Raw genomic sequence first — 17,789 nt, 5'->3', positions numbered from 1 at the left:
ACAAGCAGATATTTAGCACTGACTCACACCTGATAACCTGGATGAGCATCTTTATCAGATTTTTCCCCACGTCAACACCATCACTGTCTTTCACATTTTTATAGACCACCGTTGAGGCTGGATCTGGAAAAGTGATGTTTGCAAGGACATTACTAACCTGAAAGTGTGTCACAGAGTCAACAAAAGTCAGCAAGTGGCTCCAAGTGGCTTCAGTCTGTTGCAAACACTTTCTGCCAAAACCTCCCACATAAATAACAGACGCAAGCACAAGGAAGTCTCTTGTGTTAAGATTTAATAATAATAATAATAACAACAACATTTCAAAAACAATGAGTGCATTGTACACAAGATCTGGTATTCAGTGCTTTTTATTGACCATTTGCTCTGCGAGTGTCAGTGTACTGAAGACCTGGGGAGTGGTAAGTGGATAAAAAACCCAGCTGGGACATTTCTCCAAGGAGGGCAGAAGAGGGCAGCAGGAGGTTCAGAATCGAACAAACGTGGCATCAATCTGCCGGACAGTCGGGAGGGCCAGCATGATTTTGCGCCGGTACTGGGGATCCTTCTGCAAGGGGTTTCGCTCCAGATATACAGTTTCCAAGTTCTTCGCTCCTTTCAGCTCATCCAGGTCACTCCAGCTCTCCACAAGATTATCGTTCATCTGCAGAGCACAAATAGGCACACTCACACAAACAGATACTTCCAAGCTCAGCCTGGTTAGCAGGAACCTAGCCACACCAATGCTGCTCAGGAGGATTACAGCAGTAACGCTGTACCGTCTTCATGTGCATATAAGATGACCCTGTCTACCCGATCCTTCTCCCCCTGGAACCTCTGAGATGTGCTTCCCTGTCTCACGCTCCAGGCCTCGCTAATCGTCTCCAACTTCCCCACACTGTCCTGGGTGGCCGGCCAAATGCTCCGCCCTTCAGACAGCGTATCCAATCCAACTAGTACGCTGGGAATGACCCAGCAAGACACTGAGACAGTCTCTTTATGCAGTGTCCCAGCCCACACACTGTTTAAGGGTGCGTATCCAATCCAACTAGTACGCTGGGAATGACCCAGCAAGACACTGAGACAGTCTCTTTATGCAGTTCCCAGCCCATACACTGTTTATTTAAGGGTTGGAAATCTTTATGTCAAGATTTTCCTCGACTGTGACATCTATCTTTACTTTCATGACTTCCCAGGAGACATTAAAAAAGGTCCCAACCTGATGTGAAAAGTGACATATTCCTCTCCCCTTTACATCACTTTCCCACAAAAACTGCTTCTGCACTCCGGATAAAGCACCAAGCTCTCTGATTCAGGCTCTCCTGTCAGCATGGGAGCTGCCTCATTGCTGGCACTGCGAAGGAATTCCCATGCAAGGGGATGAACGCTTCAGCTGCCTGGCAAGGAAGCAAAGTGTGCAAGGTGGCCATGTGCGGTCCAACCTAGAGACTTCAGCCACACTTTGGTTTTGGATACAGAGGCAGTTACTACAGCAATACCACCTTTAAGAAAAAAAAAAAATTAAAAAAAAAAATCAATGGATTGGCTCTGACCACCTTCAACAACAGTTCTTCCTCACATCAGGCACCCACGGTAAACTGGAGATTTTGTGCATCGTTTGCTGTGTGGCAGATAAGCAGCTCTATTTTCTCCAGCTGCCTCCCTCCAGCTAGTTCAGTGAAAGAAAACTGCTTCATCACTGGGACTGTGTTCCAGCTGAAGAATGGCTTTGTAGTTAAGACCCTGGACTAAGACTCTGACGAAAACCTGCTGGCTTTTTCATTCTGCTACAGCTCATCACAACATTACTTCAGCCAAGTCACCTGACCTTCAGAAGTCTCAGTCCCTCCGCTGGGGAGGTACTGGGAAACTGTTAAAAGATTCCCACAGTATCAGGATTTGAAATTCTGCTTCCTTAGGGTGTTAAAGGACTTTGTTATGTGGCTTCAACTCTACAGTCAGTGAAAAAATATAAATTAGTAAACGCAACACTTGTTCATATCAAAGAAAATTCTGCCCAGCTCTTTATCAAAAAGCACATAACCTTTTTTTAAAAAAAACAGTGTTAAAGCAGTAAAAAGCCAGGAGGGCATTTTCCAGGTTCAGCTAACAGATCTTGGCCAATGTTCTGCTTTGACAAAGGACTCTTTAAATGCAGTAGTGTTTTTGCAAAGGAAGTCCAATGAGGTTAGGATCTTCCCTTTACTTTCTGTAAAACAAGTGGAAACAGCTGCGCAATGCCTTCTTCTGTAAGTAGAGCAACAGCAAAGAGGAAGACTGCAGGAAATTGCAAAGGATCACGACAGGTCCCACGCCAGCCACACGACACTGTCTCATTGTTACCACCCAAAAGATGTCATGATAAACAGCCTTCTCAGTTCCTGTTATTTACAGTTCCCACAGAATATGCACAGCAGATAACACCACTAGCTGTCTGCTAAGTCACGCTGCAAGATGAGGAAAATGGTCCAAGTAGCCTCGACTCCAGGCTCTAGCTTGGTTTCATTTGCAGCTGCTTTCCACTCCTTTTATCTCAGCCTCTGCCCAAGAGTTTAAATAACCAAACTCCAAATGACAGACATCAAGCAGCACCACTCTTATTCTCAGCCTTGACATTCAGAAACTGTACAAGAGCTAAAGCACATACCAACTCATGAACATCTGCTGCTTTTTCCCCCCAAACATGAGCAGATTTGTACAAAGCTCCCTCCCACATGGCAGGGTACTGATGTTTCAGGAGGGGGTGTCTCTGCATATTTCCTGACCAGACTTATGAATGACAAAGGACTCAGCTGTTTAGAGTGCCACAAAGAAATGGAAACAACCCTAACCAGTTATCTACCTCACAGGAATGGAAGTAAACCAGAAGATGTTTTCATTTTCTTCATATTTATAACGACATGAACACGCTGACTCTGCTCTAAACAGGTACTGTGCTCCAGTGCAGTGGTGAGACAATACCAGCTTCCCCTATTACACTCTGTCATGCTCACTTAAAGAAAGATGAGATCTGCAAAAATAGGGCACAGTAGGGCTGTTTCATAACCATCACAAGCATGAAGGCAGGGCCTATTTCCTAGGGAGAGACGGGCTCATTACCACTAAGCAAAGCCCTGCAAAAAAATTTTTAAAGCTCAACTCTTTCCTTAGGGGAAACCATCATACTCTATCCATGCAGACCATCAAGATCTTAAAGTCGGTCACCAGAACAAGAGTTTACCCCAAGACACACATGTACACCACCCTCCCAACAGCTCCCCATCAGAAGGGTTTCTTTCACTGTTGTACAGACATTTCAGGGAACAGCTCCAGCCTGCACTTACCCAGAATTCCTGCAGCTCTGTTAGGTGACTGATATTTTCAATCTTCTTGATTCTGTTGGATGCAATGTCCAGCATTGTGAGTTTATTCTAGACAAGCAAACACAAAAACATTAGACCGGATTTCCTTTCATCTTCTCTGTCCCACTTTTTTCAGGCCCAAGAGTTGGAAATTCAGAAGCAAAGACACATTATTGCCAGCTGCTTACACACAATACAAGAACTCTCACTGCCTAAATAGAGCAAGGAAGACCGTTTTTAATTAAGCTGGGTGTCCTGGTTTTGGCTGGGATAGAGTTAATTTTCTTCCTAGTAGCTGGTATAGTGCTGTGTTTTGGATTTAGTATGAGAATAATGTTGATAACACACTGATGTTTTAGTTGTTGCCAAGTAGTGCTTACACTAAGTCAAGGACTTTTCAGCTTCCACGCTCTACTGACTGAGAAGGCTGGAGATACACAGGAAGCTGGGAGGGGGCATGGCCAGGTCAGCTGACCCAAACTGGCCAAAGGGATATTCCATACCATGTGACATCATGCTCAGTATATAAACTAGGGGAAAACTGGCCAGGGGAGCTGCTGCTCGGGGACAGGCTGAGCATCGGTCAGTTGGTGGTGAGCAATTGTTTTTCATTTGCATCACTTGTCTTTCTTAGGTTTTATTTCTCTCTCTTTTTATCTTCCTTTTCATTACAATTTTTAAAATTATGATTATATTTTATTTCAATTATTAAACTGTTCTTATCTCAACCCATAAGTGCTCTCACTTTTACTCTTCTGATTCTCTCCCCCATCCCACTGGGAGGGGGGGGAGTGAGCAAGCGGCTGCGTGGTGCTTAATTGCTGGCTGGGGTTAAACCACAACATTGGGTTACTGACCTCCCACAAGCCACGTGACAAAAATGAAAGCAATCACTGGCTGGCTTGTTGCCAGCCAAGGGCTCCTAAAAAGTGAGCTTTCCTCACAGTAAACTAAGAGGAATCCATTAAAAATCAGATCATAAGCATCCTCTGGAGCAGCAGAATTGAGCAAACTTTTTGCAGCAGGAAACTCAAAGAGTTTTAGAAAAAGGTTTATTTCCTGCCTTGCACACAGCCAACTAAGTTCCAGATCATCTCTGCTCTCTGACAATGCCATCTACTGTTGGGTGAGAATGAAAATGCTACAGGCTTCTGTGAAATCAATCCTGTCCAGAAATCTAGAAACGTATACTGACATGAAGGCAAGCCACGTGCCACGGCTTGTCTCTCTCCACCCAGCTCCAGTTGCTGTCCTACTGATAAGAACTCATCATTACCTACAAACGGCTGTCTGAAAGGCTGCAGCAGAGACAGTCAGCTGTAGCCATCAGTCTCTCCATTGCTGAAGATCAGCCAGGCTGCTGCATTAACCACATCTTGTTCTTCCTCTCCCCAGGTCATGAAAACAATTCTACTCTTGAGGATCTGGAGGAGCTTCACCCATGCAAGATATTTTAACATAACAAATACTTGGATCTTTGTGGTCTTTTCAAGAGAGTCAGGACCCCACATGTAACTGGGGAAGCTGAGGAACAAAAACTTCCAGAAAAGCACAGCCACTAACGGGAGCAGCTTAAGGCAACAATTCTGTCACAGATTTGGCAAGAGCCTGCTCACATTGTTCTCCAGTCCCTCGATGACTTCGATGCCGTTGTGACTGAGGTACAATTCGCGCAAATTCACCAAGCTCTGCAGTCCCTCAATCTTGGTCAGACGATTATTCTGAAAGTGTAACAGAGGTTTAAATCCACTCTAAACAAACCAAAACCCAAGTGGGTCATTGGAGAAAAAAGCATTTCTCTGAAGTATGGATGGGAAGGGGAAACAGTCTGCTTGGGTCCACATTGATCTCACGAGCTCAGCTCATTTGATCTCTGTACCACTGACGCACAAGGAAGTTCCATGGGAGCCAAAGTCTCTAAGTTTAGAAGAATCAGACTCTGACCTTCCCATCAGAAGTTGTAGCCTGAAAGTTTTCCACTTGGTGTCTTTGGAAACAACAGGCCTACGCATTAATAGCATTCATTTTGTACATTTTTTTAATGGAATGGTCAGAAGGGAAGTTACAACACTTGAATCCCAATACACTCTACTGTACATAATTCTGTACCTCCTATAGAATAATGATGCATACAGGTATTACAACATGTAGCAAGTATGACTTTCTTACCAACAGCAGTAAGAGGTGTTAGAATGCACTAGCATTGTCATATGGATGAGAAAGAGACTCAATGAAAGAAATTAGTTGAGTATCTTTTATTCCACCTCTTAAAAAGGAAGAAACTTTCCCTAAGCTCATTAAGGACATATTTCACTTAGCACAGGCTTGCTTACATTTCTTCCCTCTTCAGGAAGAAGGTACTGAGCCCACTGCCACTATAATGACTTCTCTGGTGTAACTCGTTTGATGTTACTGTAATATATTAGGAAACAGTATTTCAGGAAGGAAATAACATTCATTTTCTGGTCTCTCTTCCATAAAAATCAAACATTTGTTTTATCATTTTATCAGTGTCTGCCAATCTCATTTAGTATGAAAGGATGAGAAAAGACAGCACAGAGAATATCACACTTTCTTCTTCTAGTACAGGAATTTGACTCAAACACTGGTGATTCAGAAGAGCTTATCACAAGTTACAAGGTGGTTCATGTAACCAAGGCTGTTCAAAACGCACCAGTACAAAGTAGAATCAATACCTGTATACTGAGCACAGTCAAGTTTGTCAGCGCATCCAAGTTCTGGAGCTTGGTGATTTTATTCTTTCCAAGGAACAGACTGTCAAGATTAGCCAAGGCGTCGATGTTTTCAATTGCCTGCAAAATGACCAAAGGAGACAGTGTTATTGCTGTGATGCAAAACTCCAACCCGTAGACGTGGCTGGCATTTTACAGCCTTGACCCATGGAGCTGCACTGCTGAGAAACACAAGCCTGCCAATTCCACAACACAAAGCACGCCCAAGGTAGGGCCTCCCTTGTGACCCAAGAGCAAAGTAAGTGCAGGACTTTGTGCAGTGACAGTGAACTTCAGCCTGTGTGACAGCTGGCTTGTGGCACTACTATTCACTGATCTTCACTTTGTCCCGGCTGTTGCCTCCACTGTCCAGGCATCAAGAGCAGAGAATGAAAAGGCTCAGGGAGCACTGAAAATGACATTCCCTGGGCCACGAGGTATATCCAGGGCAGGAGATACTCATTTGTGAAGCAAAAACAATCTATCACTAGTGAATGGAAAGAGAGTTTGGGAGGAAAAAATACGATTTGCAAATTTAGTCCTAACCATCTGTGATTGCACAACACAGTTAGAGGCGAGCTATTTAGCTTCTCTGCACAACAGTTTCTCTGTCATAAGCAAGGTTAACTGTCTTATGGGTGTATGTGTTAATATATTTAACTACTGGCTATATATTCATGCTACTGGCAGAACATACACATACCAATTTAAGTGATGCACATGTTTTAAATATACATGCTACTGGCAGAACATATACACTATACCAGTTTAAGTCCTGAGCTCAGCCTCCACTGGGAGAAAATAAGGATCTCTGTGAGGCATCAAGAACAACCATATTCTTTATTTAGAAAGGAAGAGGCACCAGAAAGCATGAACAGAAGAGAGAAAAAAGGGCAAGAAAAGGGGAAAAGGGTGGGCTTAGAAAAGGGTCCTGTAAACAGAAGGAACAAAAACACAATGTTTTTTTTGCACGGGAAAGTCTCTTAATTCAAAAAAAGGTGCTGTGAAAAGAGACAAGAACTCTAAAAACGGACTTCAGCTCACAGAAGAACAGTAATATGGATATAGATACACACACAGCTGTGCATCTGTGCTCAAGTACCTTGTGACAACTCAGCTCTTCCACATCCTTCTTGCCTGGCAGAGTTTCAGAAACTAGTAGTGCTGGTGAGACAGGCCACTGAGTCCTAACACCACTTAGATTACTCTGTGCGTGTGTGTGTGTGTGTGTGCACATTTACCTGTGCATGTATAAAGGAAGGAAGAGGAAGATGGACACAAATGCACACACTGTAAACTTACAGATACGCTCTGGAAATGAAAGAAGCTTTTCAACCTCTATCCCACAGTTGCCAACAGATTCAACATAAGGTGTTTATCTGCTCCTTCACCCTCCTTCCAGCCTGTGGACTTACCCCTGTTTTGACATTGCAAGAAAATGATAGATTTGTTACTCATTGGTAGCTCCCCCAGCCCTGAGGAGGAAATACTTGTGACTCTGAGGATACTGAGCAGAAATAGTCAGGAAAAAAACAAGCTACTTAAAGCTATAAAAAAGCCACACTTAAGTGAGAGTATGAAACAGATGGACATAAGGGGAAAAAAACTAAGGAAAAATAAAGAAGTGCTTGCCTTAGTGGCCTCAGTCCAACTTTGGAAAAAAAGCATGAAAACGCATCAGCTCAAGCGTAAAGTTCTGCTTCCCCACCATCCATACAAAAGGGTCAGGATGGACTTCAGGGTAAGTGCACTCCAAAAGGTTAGTGCAAAATGACTGAGACAGCATTACTGCAGAAGCCTTAATGCACAGGGGATGAGTATATCAGGCACCTCAGAGCCAAGAACATTGCCTGAACAGTCAGTCCACAGGCTTTTACCCTAAAAAGTTAAGGATATGCCCACCTGTAAAGCACGTAGCCAGGCCACCCTACCAACAGAAAACTATTAAAAGAGTTCTAGCTGCCCCCAAATAACATGAGATGTTACTCTTCATGCCTAGCCTAGGCACAGGTTTCTCACTCCAGTAAAGCAACTAGAAGCATAGAGCAGTGCCGTTTGAAGAAGCCAGAATAGAATTAACAAATAAACAGAAAAAACGCTAGAAATAACATAATTTAAGATGCTTATGCGAATAGAATTAACAAATAAACAGAAAAAACACTAAAAATAACATAATTTAAGATGCTTATGTTACCCATACAGTGATAACTTTGGGTTTTTTGGTTGTTTTGTTTTGTTAATATGCTCAGGCTCAACACTGAGAAAACACATGTAAAATAAATCTAAGCTCATTGTTTAAAAGATATTCTTTGGCTTGACAACATTGGTGACAATGTACCTAAGTATCAATTCAGAAATGTAGCTAGATTTTTTTTTTTTTTTGCACAAGGTAATGATGCTTAGATATGGAACACAGTACAGTTTTGCTTAACCCAGCCTTTGAAATGTAAGGATCAGTGCTTAGCCTGTTATGTTTCTGAATAAAGGAAAGTGCATCTCTCTCTAACCCACGTTCCCCCAACCTATGCAAACTCTAAGGTTCCTAATCACTCATCTGATCTGGAGATGTTCTCACACTCTCGATTTATTCCCTTAAGTAATTTAATTTCCAAAGTAGAAATTCGTTTGGATGGAAAAGAATTCAGTCCAGTTTAGCTTTAGGAGCAAAATAAAATTTTTCCAGTTCATAAAAGCAGCATACATTTCTGCCTTAAAAGGCTGTTTATAATAGCTGAAGTTTCCTTCTTTTCTAGAAAGAGAAGTGTGCTTCCACAAGGCTTGAAATACAGAGGACAAACAGTTCTTTTCCTAATTTGCTCTTTCAGCATAACAAGTAATTTTTCAGAGATTGTAAATGGGGAGCGCCAACTTAGACAAATTTTCAGATTGGAATGCACTCATCTGTTAAAAGTATTTTCTAAAGTGCATATAATTGAAAAAGCTCCTAAAAAATTAATAGTTTACTTTGCACATTGCAAGTCTTTTGTGTCATCTGTTTCACCAGTTCTCTTAGAAACTGGGCAAAATGCACAAAAGCATACCTTAAGGACAGGAGAGACTACTCAGAACTGCTTTCCTTTAAGTGGCACAGATTTTAAATCACATAAATTGAAAAGGTCACAAACCGCACAATAAAAAAAAGTAATTAGCAGTACAGTATCAGGTTTTTGAGGCATTTCAGAGCAAGAAAATCTTTCTCCTGAGTGAGACTGACTGACGTAGCAGGTTATCAGTTACACACACAAGTCAAACCAGAATTAAATTTGCATTCAGTAGGTTTTATCAACACAGCGCCAGTCTCTAGGAAGGTAAAAGAAAACAATAATTGCTAGTTTTGTTAGGCTTGGCTCTCTATCAGGAGGAAACCATCATCTGCAAAAGGCAACACACAGGGGATGCATGAGTTCACTAAAGAGAAATTCATAAATGGTAATTTAGTAGCCAGGCACTACATGCATACACAATTAAAGGATCCAGCATGCACAGCAATAAGCAATTACACATTAAATGACTGGAACAATAAAAACAAAACTGCAAGTAAAAGTCAATGAAGTGCACTTTCAGAAAAGGCTAATTGCAAGCCAAAGAGCTCAAAACTCTCCAGCTAACACCTTGTAGAGCAAGCCTACCCGAATTCGATTGGATCCCAACTCTAACATCTGTAGCATCTGCAAGTTGCTCAAATTCTCAATTTTGCTGATTTTGTTGTTGACAAGGAAGAGTTTTTTAAGTTGGGTAAGCCGATCTAGTCCTTCAATGTGTCGCAGAACGTTAAAGGAGATGTCCAGGATCCTGAGGTAAAACAAAACAGAGGTCTCTTCAGTCCATGAGGCATGGATGATTCTGGAAGGGGAACCTCACTGTCTGCAGAGATCAAGCACTTTTCTAGGTCTTGAAGCTAGAGTCATAAGTGTCATTTATCAGAAATGACAACAAATATAACTTTCGAAATACTTCTATAGTGTGTGAGGGAAAAATAGAGAAAAAAAAAAATCTGCCGCATGCAGAAGACAGTAGTCATTTTGCCCAACCCTGGAGATCCCACTGTGGGAGGAAGCCAACCTTCAGGACTGCATATTCCTTGGGAGAGGAACATGCCTACAAGATCTGCCTCTGACAGGACAATGTCAAGGCCTCCCATATGCATGAAGCAGTTATGACTGTGGGAATTAGGTTAGTCCTCCTCAACCCAGTGGGAACAGTTTTGTAATGTATCTCCAGAGTGATTGCAGACAAGTGCCAGAAACTGGGAAGAGCGCTACTCCTTTCCTAACATCCCCCCAAAAAAGTCCTAATCTCACCTGAAATCTCTTGTCATTTTCTGCAGGAATAAAAACCTGTTATATGGAGCTCTCGCTGCCAAGAGCAAGGGGTGCCTGAGCGCTTCCACACCTGCATAGAAGCCGCAACCACCTATCATTCTTGCTGCCTTATACACGTTTCATTTCCAGCTGACTGTCCCTGGTGAGCTTCAGGATAATGAAGCTAGTTTACTGCACAGGTTAAATACCAACAGACATTACCCTTCACAGAGCACCCAAATGAATCATGAGAAAAGCCTGGGTGAGAAATTCTGGAATAAGTACAGCATGAGTAACTCGGTAAGTGGCAAACCACCCTCAATCTAATTGTGGTGATTCCCATGGACTCACTCAAGTTCCACCAGAGACTCCAAGTTCTCGATCTTCCGAATTTGATTGTCATAAAGATCCAGTTCCCGCAAGGTCTGCAATTGCTCCAGGTTCTCAATGCGCTTAATCAAATTCTGACGGAGACATAGAGTCTAATAGTTGGGAAAAAGTTTAAGAAGAAACAGGAAAATGGATATGAATGACAGCATGTAATGCCTTTTGGCATACACACAGTAAGTTTTTGGAGGTTTTTTTCCCCATTGGGTTTTGTTCGGGTTTTTTTTGTTTGGGGGTTTTTTTTTGGTTTTGTTTTTTTTTTAAAATGGAATCTTTTCTTGTTTTATTCCAACTCTGCAGAAGGAAATCTTTTTACCACAAAGATGGTCAGACACTAGAACAGTAGCCCAGAGAGGCTATGTAATCTCCATCCTTGGAAATACTCAAAGAGCTTGACTGGAGAAGGCCTTAAGCAACATTCTCTAACCGGACCTGCTTTGAGGAGGGGTTTACTACAGACCTCCAGAGATCCTTTCCAATCTACATTATTCTATGTTAAGCCCGCTGTGCAAGTACTGAATCTATCTTTTGGGATGAGCCCTCATCCACTTCCAGAACCAACTTGCAAAACTCCAGGATTTTTATAACTACTTGACAAATGGGTAAATACTACCTCAACTCAGCCAAAAAGAGACTCCTGTATCTGTCCTCTTATAGGTTAGACATGCAAAATCTCCATTAGACATACAAAATCTCCAGCTCCAAGAGGCATTCTCTATTCCTTAGGACTGTTACCTTCACTTTCTTGAGCACCTCAAATCCTTCAATCTTCCCAATTCGGAAATGATTCAAGTCAACATCCTGAAAGAGAAATGGAGGGATTCAGCAGTTGTTTCAAAATACTCTTCAAAGACCAACCTGGTATTTTGTTCTAAGGAAAACCTAGAGTCTCACAAAATGTGTAGCTCATTAAAACTTCCCTTCAAAGAGCTTGTGAAAATTGGGTTTGGCACATGATTTTACCACCACAGGTGAAGCATATGGCCTAAGCTTGTCAACTGCAAACGCAGTATCTGCAAAAAGGCAACAGCCCTTTCCTGAGTCTAAGCATTGTTTTGCCAAAATTAGAAATCTTCTGCAGTAAATTCTGAATTTACTAAGACAGACAAATTCTGCTGTCTAGCATGAATAAAGTGTTGCAGAAAACTCTCTCACCCACTTTGCTTAACCGGAACACACCTTGCTATTTCCAGTTCCAGGCCTCAGGTGAACAGGAACCACTGATAGTTCAAATAATCTGGGGGTTCTGTGAACATTAACTCTGCACTGGCAATCACACCTGTGCTGTCCAGCCCCAGCTGTTCTAGTTTTGCAGGTCAGTCAGTCAAAGAGAAATAGAGCACTTCACCACCCAAGCTCAAAAGCTCTCCAGCTAACAGGCTCCTGAGGCTGCCAATGCCAAGGCACAAGGCCAGTTAAGTAGCTGTGCCTATTACAAATCACGGGTCTGACAGCAGCAATCACTTCATTAAAGATATTCTCAAAAAAGCTCGTAGCCCATCAATAATGCTTGCAGCATAACCCCACTTTCAGTGCCTCCATGCTTAATTTAAAATTCTAAATTATTAACAAAATGTTTCAGCTACTGATCAAGAATAAACACCTCTACTTCTAGTCTAAAGCCTCTGAATCATTTCCGGGGAAGATCATGACAGCCAGCACCTTCAAAAGAATTAGGTCTTTTAACCAGGTTTCAATACTTGCTTGCCTACCTTTTCTTCCCGCTGTACAATGCCCGTAAGGACAAAAATCTGCCTTTACCTCAGCTTCTGGGTCCAGGCTAATTGTCTCCATGTCCACTGGTGTCTCTGCTTCTCCTGCAGGAGAAGCAAATACGTTATAAACTTCTGCTACCTGATAGCTAAAGGGAAGATAACAATGGCTAACATCCAGAGAGACAAAGGGAGCAAATGCTCCTCAGAAGAAGAAACACAAGATGCACAGTTCAGATATTCTGCTGCATTAAAAACACACTTCACCTATTTGGCTTTCATTGCGACAGCTAGTTGTGGAGAAAAACTCTTAAGAAAAGAATTTCATGGCTAGATGCAACAGACAGAAAGAACAGCCCCTTCCGCAGCCTGCCTGTGTGGCTGCTGAGTATTGCTGGCTTGAGACTGATCTGGGCAGGATTCCTTTTCTGTACACTTAGGGCCATCATCCCTCTGAAGATACACCATCCAAAGAGTCTATGCTCCTCCGACAACCTAATACAACATTGCCAAGAAGGAACCGAAACTGTCTAGTGATAGTGCCAGGCATGACCAAGCGTCTCAGCAATCCTACCCTTCAGCTTTTCTTTCATAAATACTGCCAGTTTATGTCAATGTTGTGCACACTTCTGCGTGGATCTCCCTTCTTTTGTTTGACTGAACTCACTAATATGCTAGAAAACATTATGTATCACACTGCATACATTTTCTTGGGAAATGCCGTTATAGCTCTGGAAGACCGCCCAACATTTGCTGTGCTTCTACCACAGCACAAGAGGGAGCAGAGTTTACTGGATAAATTCACGCTGAATAATTCATGCCCAATTCCCATTTGTTGAAGATGGTGTGCTGGTTGCATCAATTTCCAAAGAAAGTCTAATTCGACTTTGCAAAACAGACGTACAACACGCAACCCCTTTCCACTTCATGTGTGTAGCTTCTGTATGTACTACCAAAAAACAAAGGAACTTTAATTACAGTCAAATCCCAAAGGCTTTGCATTAACTTTTTTTTTTTTCCCTTAACCCAGAATTAATGCCTATTTTTATAGCCCAGAATGGTTACAACATCCTTGTAAATGCCAAATGTCCCCTATACTCAACACGTGTTTTTCCTACTGATGCTTGGCATTGTAAGTAGTATTGTAAGGATGAACAGTACAAGCGTGACAATTTTTAATACTGCCATCAGACTCCAAGGTTTTGATAGCTCCACACCCCATCACTTACCTTGCTGTATTTGGGTTACTGCTCTCACCTCAGCATTCAAACAGAAAGAGCACTAACCGAACTGACTCACGGAAGTTAAGACTGAAAAAGCAATACCCCGCCCCTCATCTTTTAATATTCTTTATAGCATAAATTAGCAGGAAGCATAAAGTATGTTTTGGTGATATGAAATGAGCTGGTAGGCTTGGTGACATTGGATGGCGGTATAGAAATGCCACCAAAACTGACATGCATACATATGCCTGTCAGCATTTTAGCAGTGGGCAACACTTGAATTTCCTTATTTTTCTTCCAGATCGGGAACTATGCGCTTCAGCAGGGGAGTGTGATACCCTACCCTGCTGCTACCAAGGTTGCATCTCTTTGACCTATTTCTAGGGTGCAAAGGGCTGCCAGCACAAAGTGTTCCAAGCCAAACAAGCCCCCTAGCTGAATTTACAGCCAATAGGAACGCAGCCCAAGTTTGGAACAACAATTATTTGAGATGTCACATAAAAGCCCAAACTCTTCCCCTTGTATTAAGTTGTACTAGCAGTAAGTTAGTGCTCATGGTGAAGGAACTTCTCCTTTTGAGACTTTAAAGTCAGTCATGCACTCAATTCAAGTAAAAATAAAAATAAAAAAAAAATCCTTCAACCTTGTTTGGCTGGCAGGCTTCAATATAAAATGATGTGTTTCATCACAGCACCCATTATACACATTTGGTTTTGGCAATGTGTTAAATACGCTGTTCTGGGATCTGTCAAAGGGCAGCTCAGAGTGAAGGAACTTCACCAATACAAGAACATCCCCTCCTCGTATTTTTGCCATATGGCTTTGAGTGACCAGTCCTGATTGAGTCAGCAGGAGGAAAAAAGCACACAAGTCCGAAGGTGCAAAACCAAATCACACAGGATACATGTATCGAATTCACTGAAATAAAAGCAATTTAAAACCGAACACAGAGACTCTAGCATTTATGTAATAAGGCCAACTCTTATAAAGTTTATGTACTGTGTATAAAACACTCGCCATACAGCAGTCTGAGTGAGATATGTATACTGATAACACTGATAAATCAGTATTGGTACAAGAATGTTAAACTACATTTTCTCTTGAAGAAGAGAAACAAAAATGGTTCTAACAAATTTACAGTCCTATCAAATGTCAACCGAGATTTTATTTATGAACCAAGTGGACATAAAACACCCTAAACTGACCCTTCTACAATCGCTTTACAAACAGAACTGCAATTTCACTTGCATGCAGTAAGTATGCAAACAGTGCTTTAGACCACAATTTTTAATGCAGCAGGTTTCTCAAGGGGAAAAAAACATTGCTCCAGTAGTGAAGTTACTTAAGCGAATTTTTGTGTAACCCATGCCTGCGAGCTACACAGCTTTGCAGATGTAGGAAAAAAATACAACATTCAGGAAACCCAAATTCCGCAGTACGGAACAGTAGCTACTGAGTTACGTAAGTTCACAGTACCGCAAGCATTTAAAGCAACTAAAAGCCTAACTACGTTTTTCAATTGCATATGCATGAAAAATATTATAAATAGCTAAGTTATAAGCTTTCTAAACAGAGGCGCTATTCCTCAGAGAATTAGCTAAATGATAAATTTGAAATTTCAGCTGCTTGAGCTCTTTCTATTTATGATCTTCTGTGAAAAACGTGGAAAATTCTTCACTTTCCTTTCAGCTGAGAAACTCAAAACTGGAAAACTCAAAGCTGCGGAAACTAACTCAAATGTTCCAAAATTATTCCTCTGCTTGGTTTCTGCCCTAGTGGAAGTTTTCTGAATCCTAACAGTTTGGAAGAAGAAGAAGTAACAATACAGCCATTACTTTAAATTGTATCCAATGTAATTCAGCCACCAGATCTGAATGTGCTTTTCTTGCTTTCGTTGCAATAAAAGTACATCACTTGAAGTATTTTCTCTAATATTAGAATTCTCAGGGGAACAACATACAAAATATAACCTCAAATGCACAGCTAAATTACATCAGTGAACAAACACTCAATGTTACAGGCACACAAAGGAAAACTGTGACTGACTGATCTGCATGGTTGTATTGATCAGATAGTGCTTGGGATGCACAATCTGCAAGGCATGCTCTCACACTTTTACAGACATCACCACAGCATTTTTTAATTAATATATAGGGTTTTTTTTACAATCAACAATAAATTATACCTACACAGAGTTCACTTATAGTTAGGAGATGAGATTTAAAATTCTCACAATAATTTTCTAGTTTGGAAAATGCTTTTGCAAATTCTAATGGACAATGTTAAGACTAGGAGGGATCTGCAGTAGATGCACAGTCAAAAAGGATTAAAATTTGCTGCAGAAAATTTGCTGTATTATTTCACTTCCACTTCCAGACCAATAATAATCACATAAACATCTCTATCAAAAGGATGCTATTACATCTCAGATTGTTAGCTAGCACCAAAAGCCCAGATAATATTGTCATACAGGGTCTTCAGAAATGGATCTGCTCTGACAAATTCTATGCAAGCTACTGAAAAGCAAACACTTCCATCAAACACACACAGGCTTAGAAGTCTGTCAACATTTCTACCCAATGTTCTAACACAAACAGTAAAAACAGTAACAAAAGTTTAAAGTCAAGAGGATTCAAACAGATACATTTTTGATTATGTCTTAGAATTTTTAAATTAAAAAAAAATTAAAATTGACAGCTTCCTTCAATCTACCTAGAAATAGTCGTCTTTGCCTTCCAAAGGAATCTGGCAACTCTTTAGGTAAAAAACTACACACACTAAAGCAGAATTATGAAAAGCTGTTTATGTTTATTTCTAATGAATGTTTCCAGCATCTTTCCATAGAAAGTTACTATGTTTCCACAAAAAAAGTAAGAATAAAGGTGTTTTTCATTCTGATATTAAAGATTTCAGAGAGAAATGTGGATGGATAAATAAATAAGAAAAAAACAAGGGTGTAGTATCAGTGGTTCCATAAAAAGAAGGCAGCTTTATTTTAGCAGTGATAACACTATCATTTATTTGTTTTTTAAGGAAGATTGCTCTAGGGCAGATTCACATTGTTAACTAACATTGATACAACCATCACATAGCCGCAAAAAACACAAAGGACTGATACACGTACGCTACTGTACACACTGGTAAGACGACACTTCCTAACGCGATCATTTCGGTTGGCAAGGTACCTGCAGAGTTCTCGCCATTCTGCTCATCTCTCAGGCTCTGCTGACTGAGGTCTGTTACTAAGCGAACTGCTTGCTTCTTGCCTTCTTCATCTCCCGACTCCTCTGATTCAATCCGCTTATCAACTGTGTAAAATACATAATAGCAGAATTAGGCTACTTTCAGCAGTGGGGGGGGGGGGGAAGGAGCAAGGCGATAAAATGGAAAAATTAGGCTGTTTTCAGCAGGGGGGGGGGGGGGAGAAGTAGCAAGCAGATATAATTACCGGGATTCACATATACCACTATGCAGTTAGTAGATATCCTAAGTTAACTAAATGAAAGGTTTAGTCTTAAATAAAAGGCCTCTTACCCCTTGTTTCTACTTTGATTTTGGATGCACTTTTTCCTCCCATCACATCTTCCTAAAACCAACAATCTGGGAAGAAGACTGGAGGAAAAAGGAAATTTCTTAGATCAATGAAGTGCAATTCCAAAGATTACGGAGATGGAATTAGAACTATTACATTTTAAAAGCTTTTAGAAAAAAATCAGTATCATGTACAATAGTACCAATGACACGAAGAAGTGAAGGCATAAAAAAAAAAAAATCCCTGCAGATAAAAGCAACCGTCTCCCCAGCACAACCTGCGAGATCCCTTCAGCGTCTACCCTGCCACAACTCTGGTGGCCACCCTGGTCCTGGGGACCTGAAGCTCCTCGCTCCTCCTCGGTCCCCCCTCAGTATTTGCTCTTGTTTCACGGGGCGACTGAGGAAAAGCAAGGCCATTCCAGGGGATTTCTTTCTCATTATCTTCATTTTTTACGTCACGGTCATCTCCACAAACCCACTTTTTCCACCTCTCCCGCGTGGAGCCCCCGGGGAGGGGAAAGGCATCACGCCATACCCCAGGTAACACGCACCCCGCCCCCTA

General features: G+C 41.4%; 1 protein-coding gene across 1 annotated transcript; it reads right to left on the bottom strand.

Annotated features, from left to right (window-relative positions):
- Positions 1-275: 275 nt before the first annotated feature.
- On the bottom strand, positions 276-17,306 carry PPP1R7 (protein phosphatase 1, regulatory subunit 7). Its single transcript, XM_009580631.1, has 10 exons — positions 17,228-17,306; positions 16,879-17,001; positions 12,520-12,575; positions 11,494-11,559; positions 10,723-10,853; positions 9,700-9,862; positions 6,035-6,151; positions 4,955-5,059; positions 3,321-3,407; positions 276-661 (listed from the first exon to the last, which is right to left on the bottom strand). Exons 1-10 carry the CDS (start codon positions 17,268-17,270, stop codon positions 485-487), a joined length of 1,068 nt encoding a protein of 355 aa, XP_009578926.1. The 5' UTR covers positions 17,271-17,306; the 3' UTR covers positions 276-484.
- Positions 17,307-17,789: the final 483 nt, after the last annotated feature.

The sequence above is a fragment of the Fulmarus glacialis genome, unplaced genomic scaffold (assembly GCF_000690835.1).
Source record: "Fulmarus glacialis isolate BGI_N327 unplaced genomic scaffold, ASM69083v1 scaffold11546, whole genome shotgun sequence".
Taxonomy (NCBI): domain Eukaryota; kingdom Metazoa; phylum Chordata; class Aves; order Procellariiformes; family Procellariidae; genus Fulmarus; species Fulmarus glacialis.
The sequence above is the reverse complement of the archived record's forward strand: the minus strand, read 5'-3'. Positions and strand labels throughout refer to the sequence as shown.

Coding starts and splice junctions, on each gene's coding strand:
- PPP1R7 (XM_009580631.1), bottom strand. CDS start 17,270: ATGGGAGGAAAAAGTGCATCCAAAATCAAAGTAGAAACAAGGG. Junction 17,002..17,227: donor AATCAAAGTAGAAACAAGGG/GTAAGAGGCCTT, acceptor TATTTTACACAG/TTGATAAGCGGATTGAATCA. Junction 6,152..9,699: donor TGGGATCCAATCGAATTCGG/GTAGGCTTGCTC, acceptor GTCATTTTGCAG/GCAATTGAAAACATCGACGC.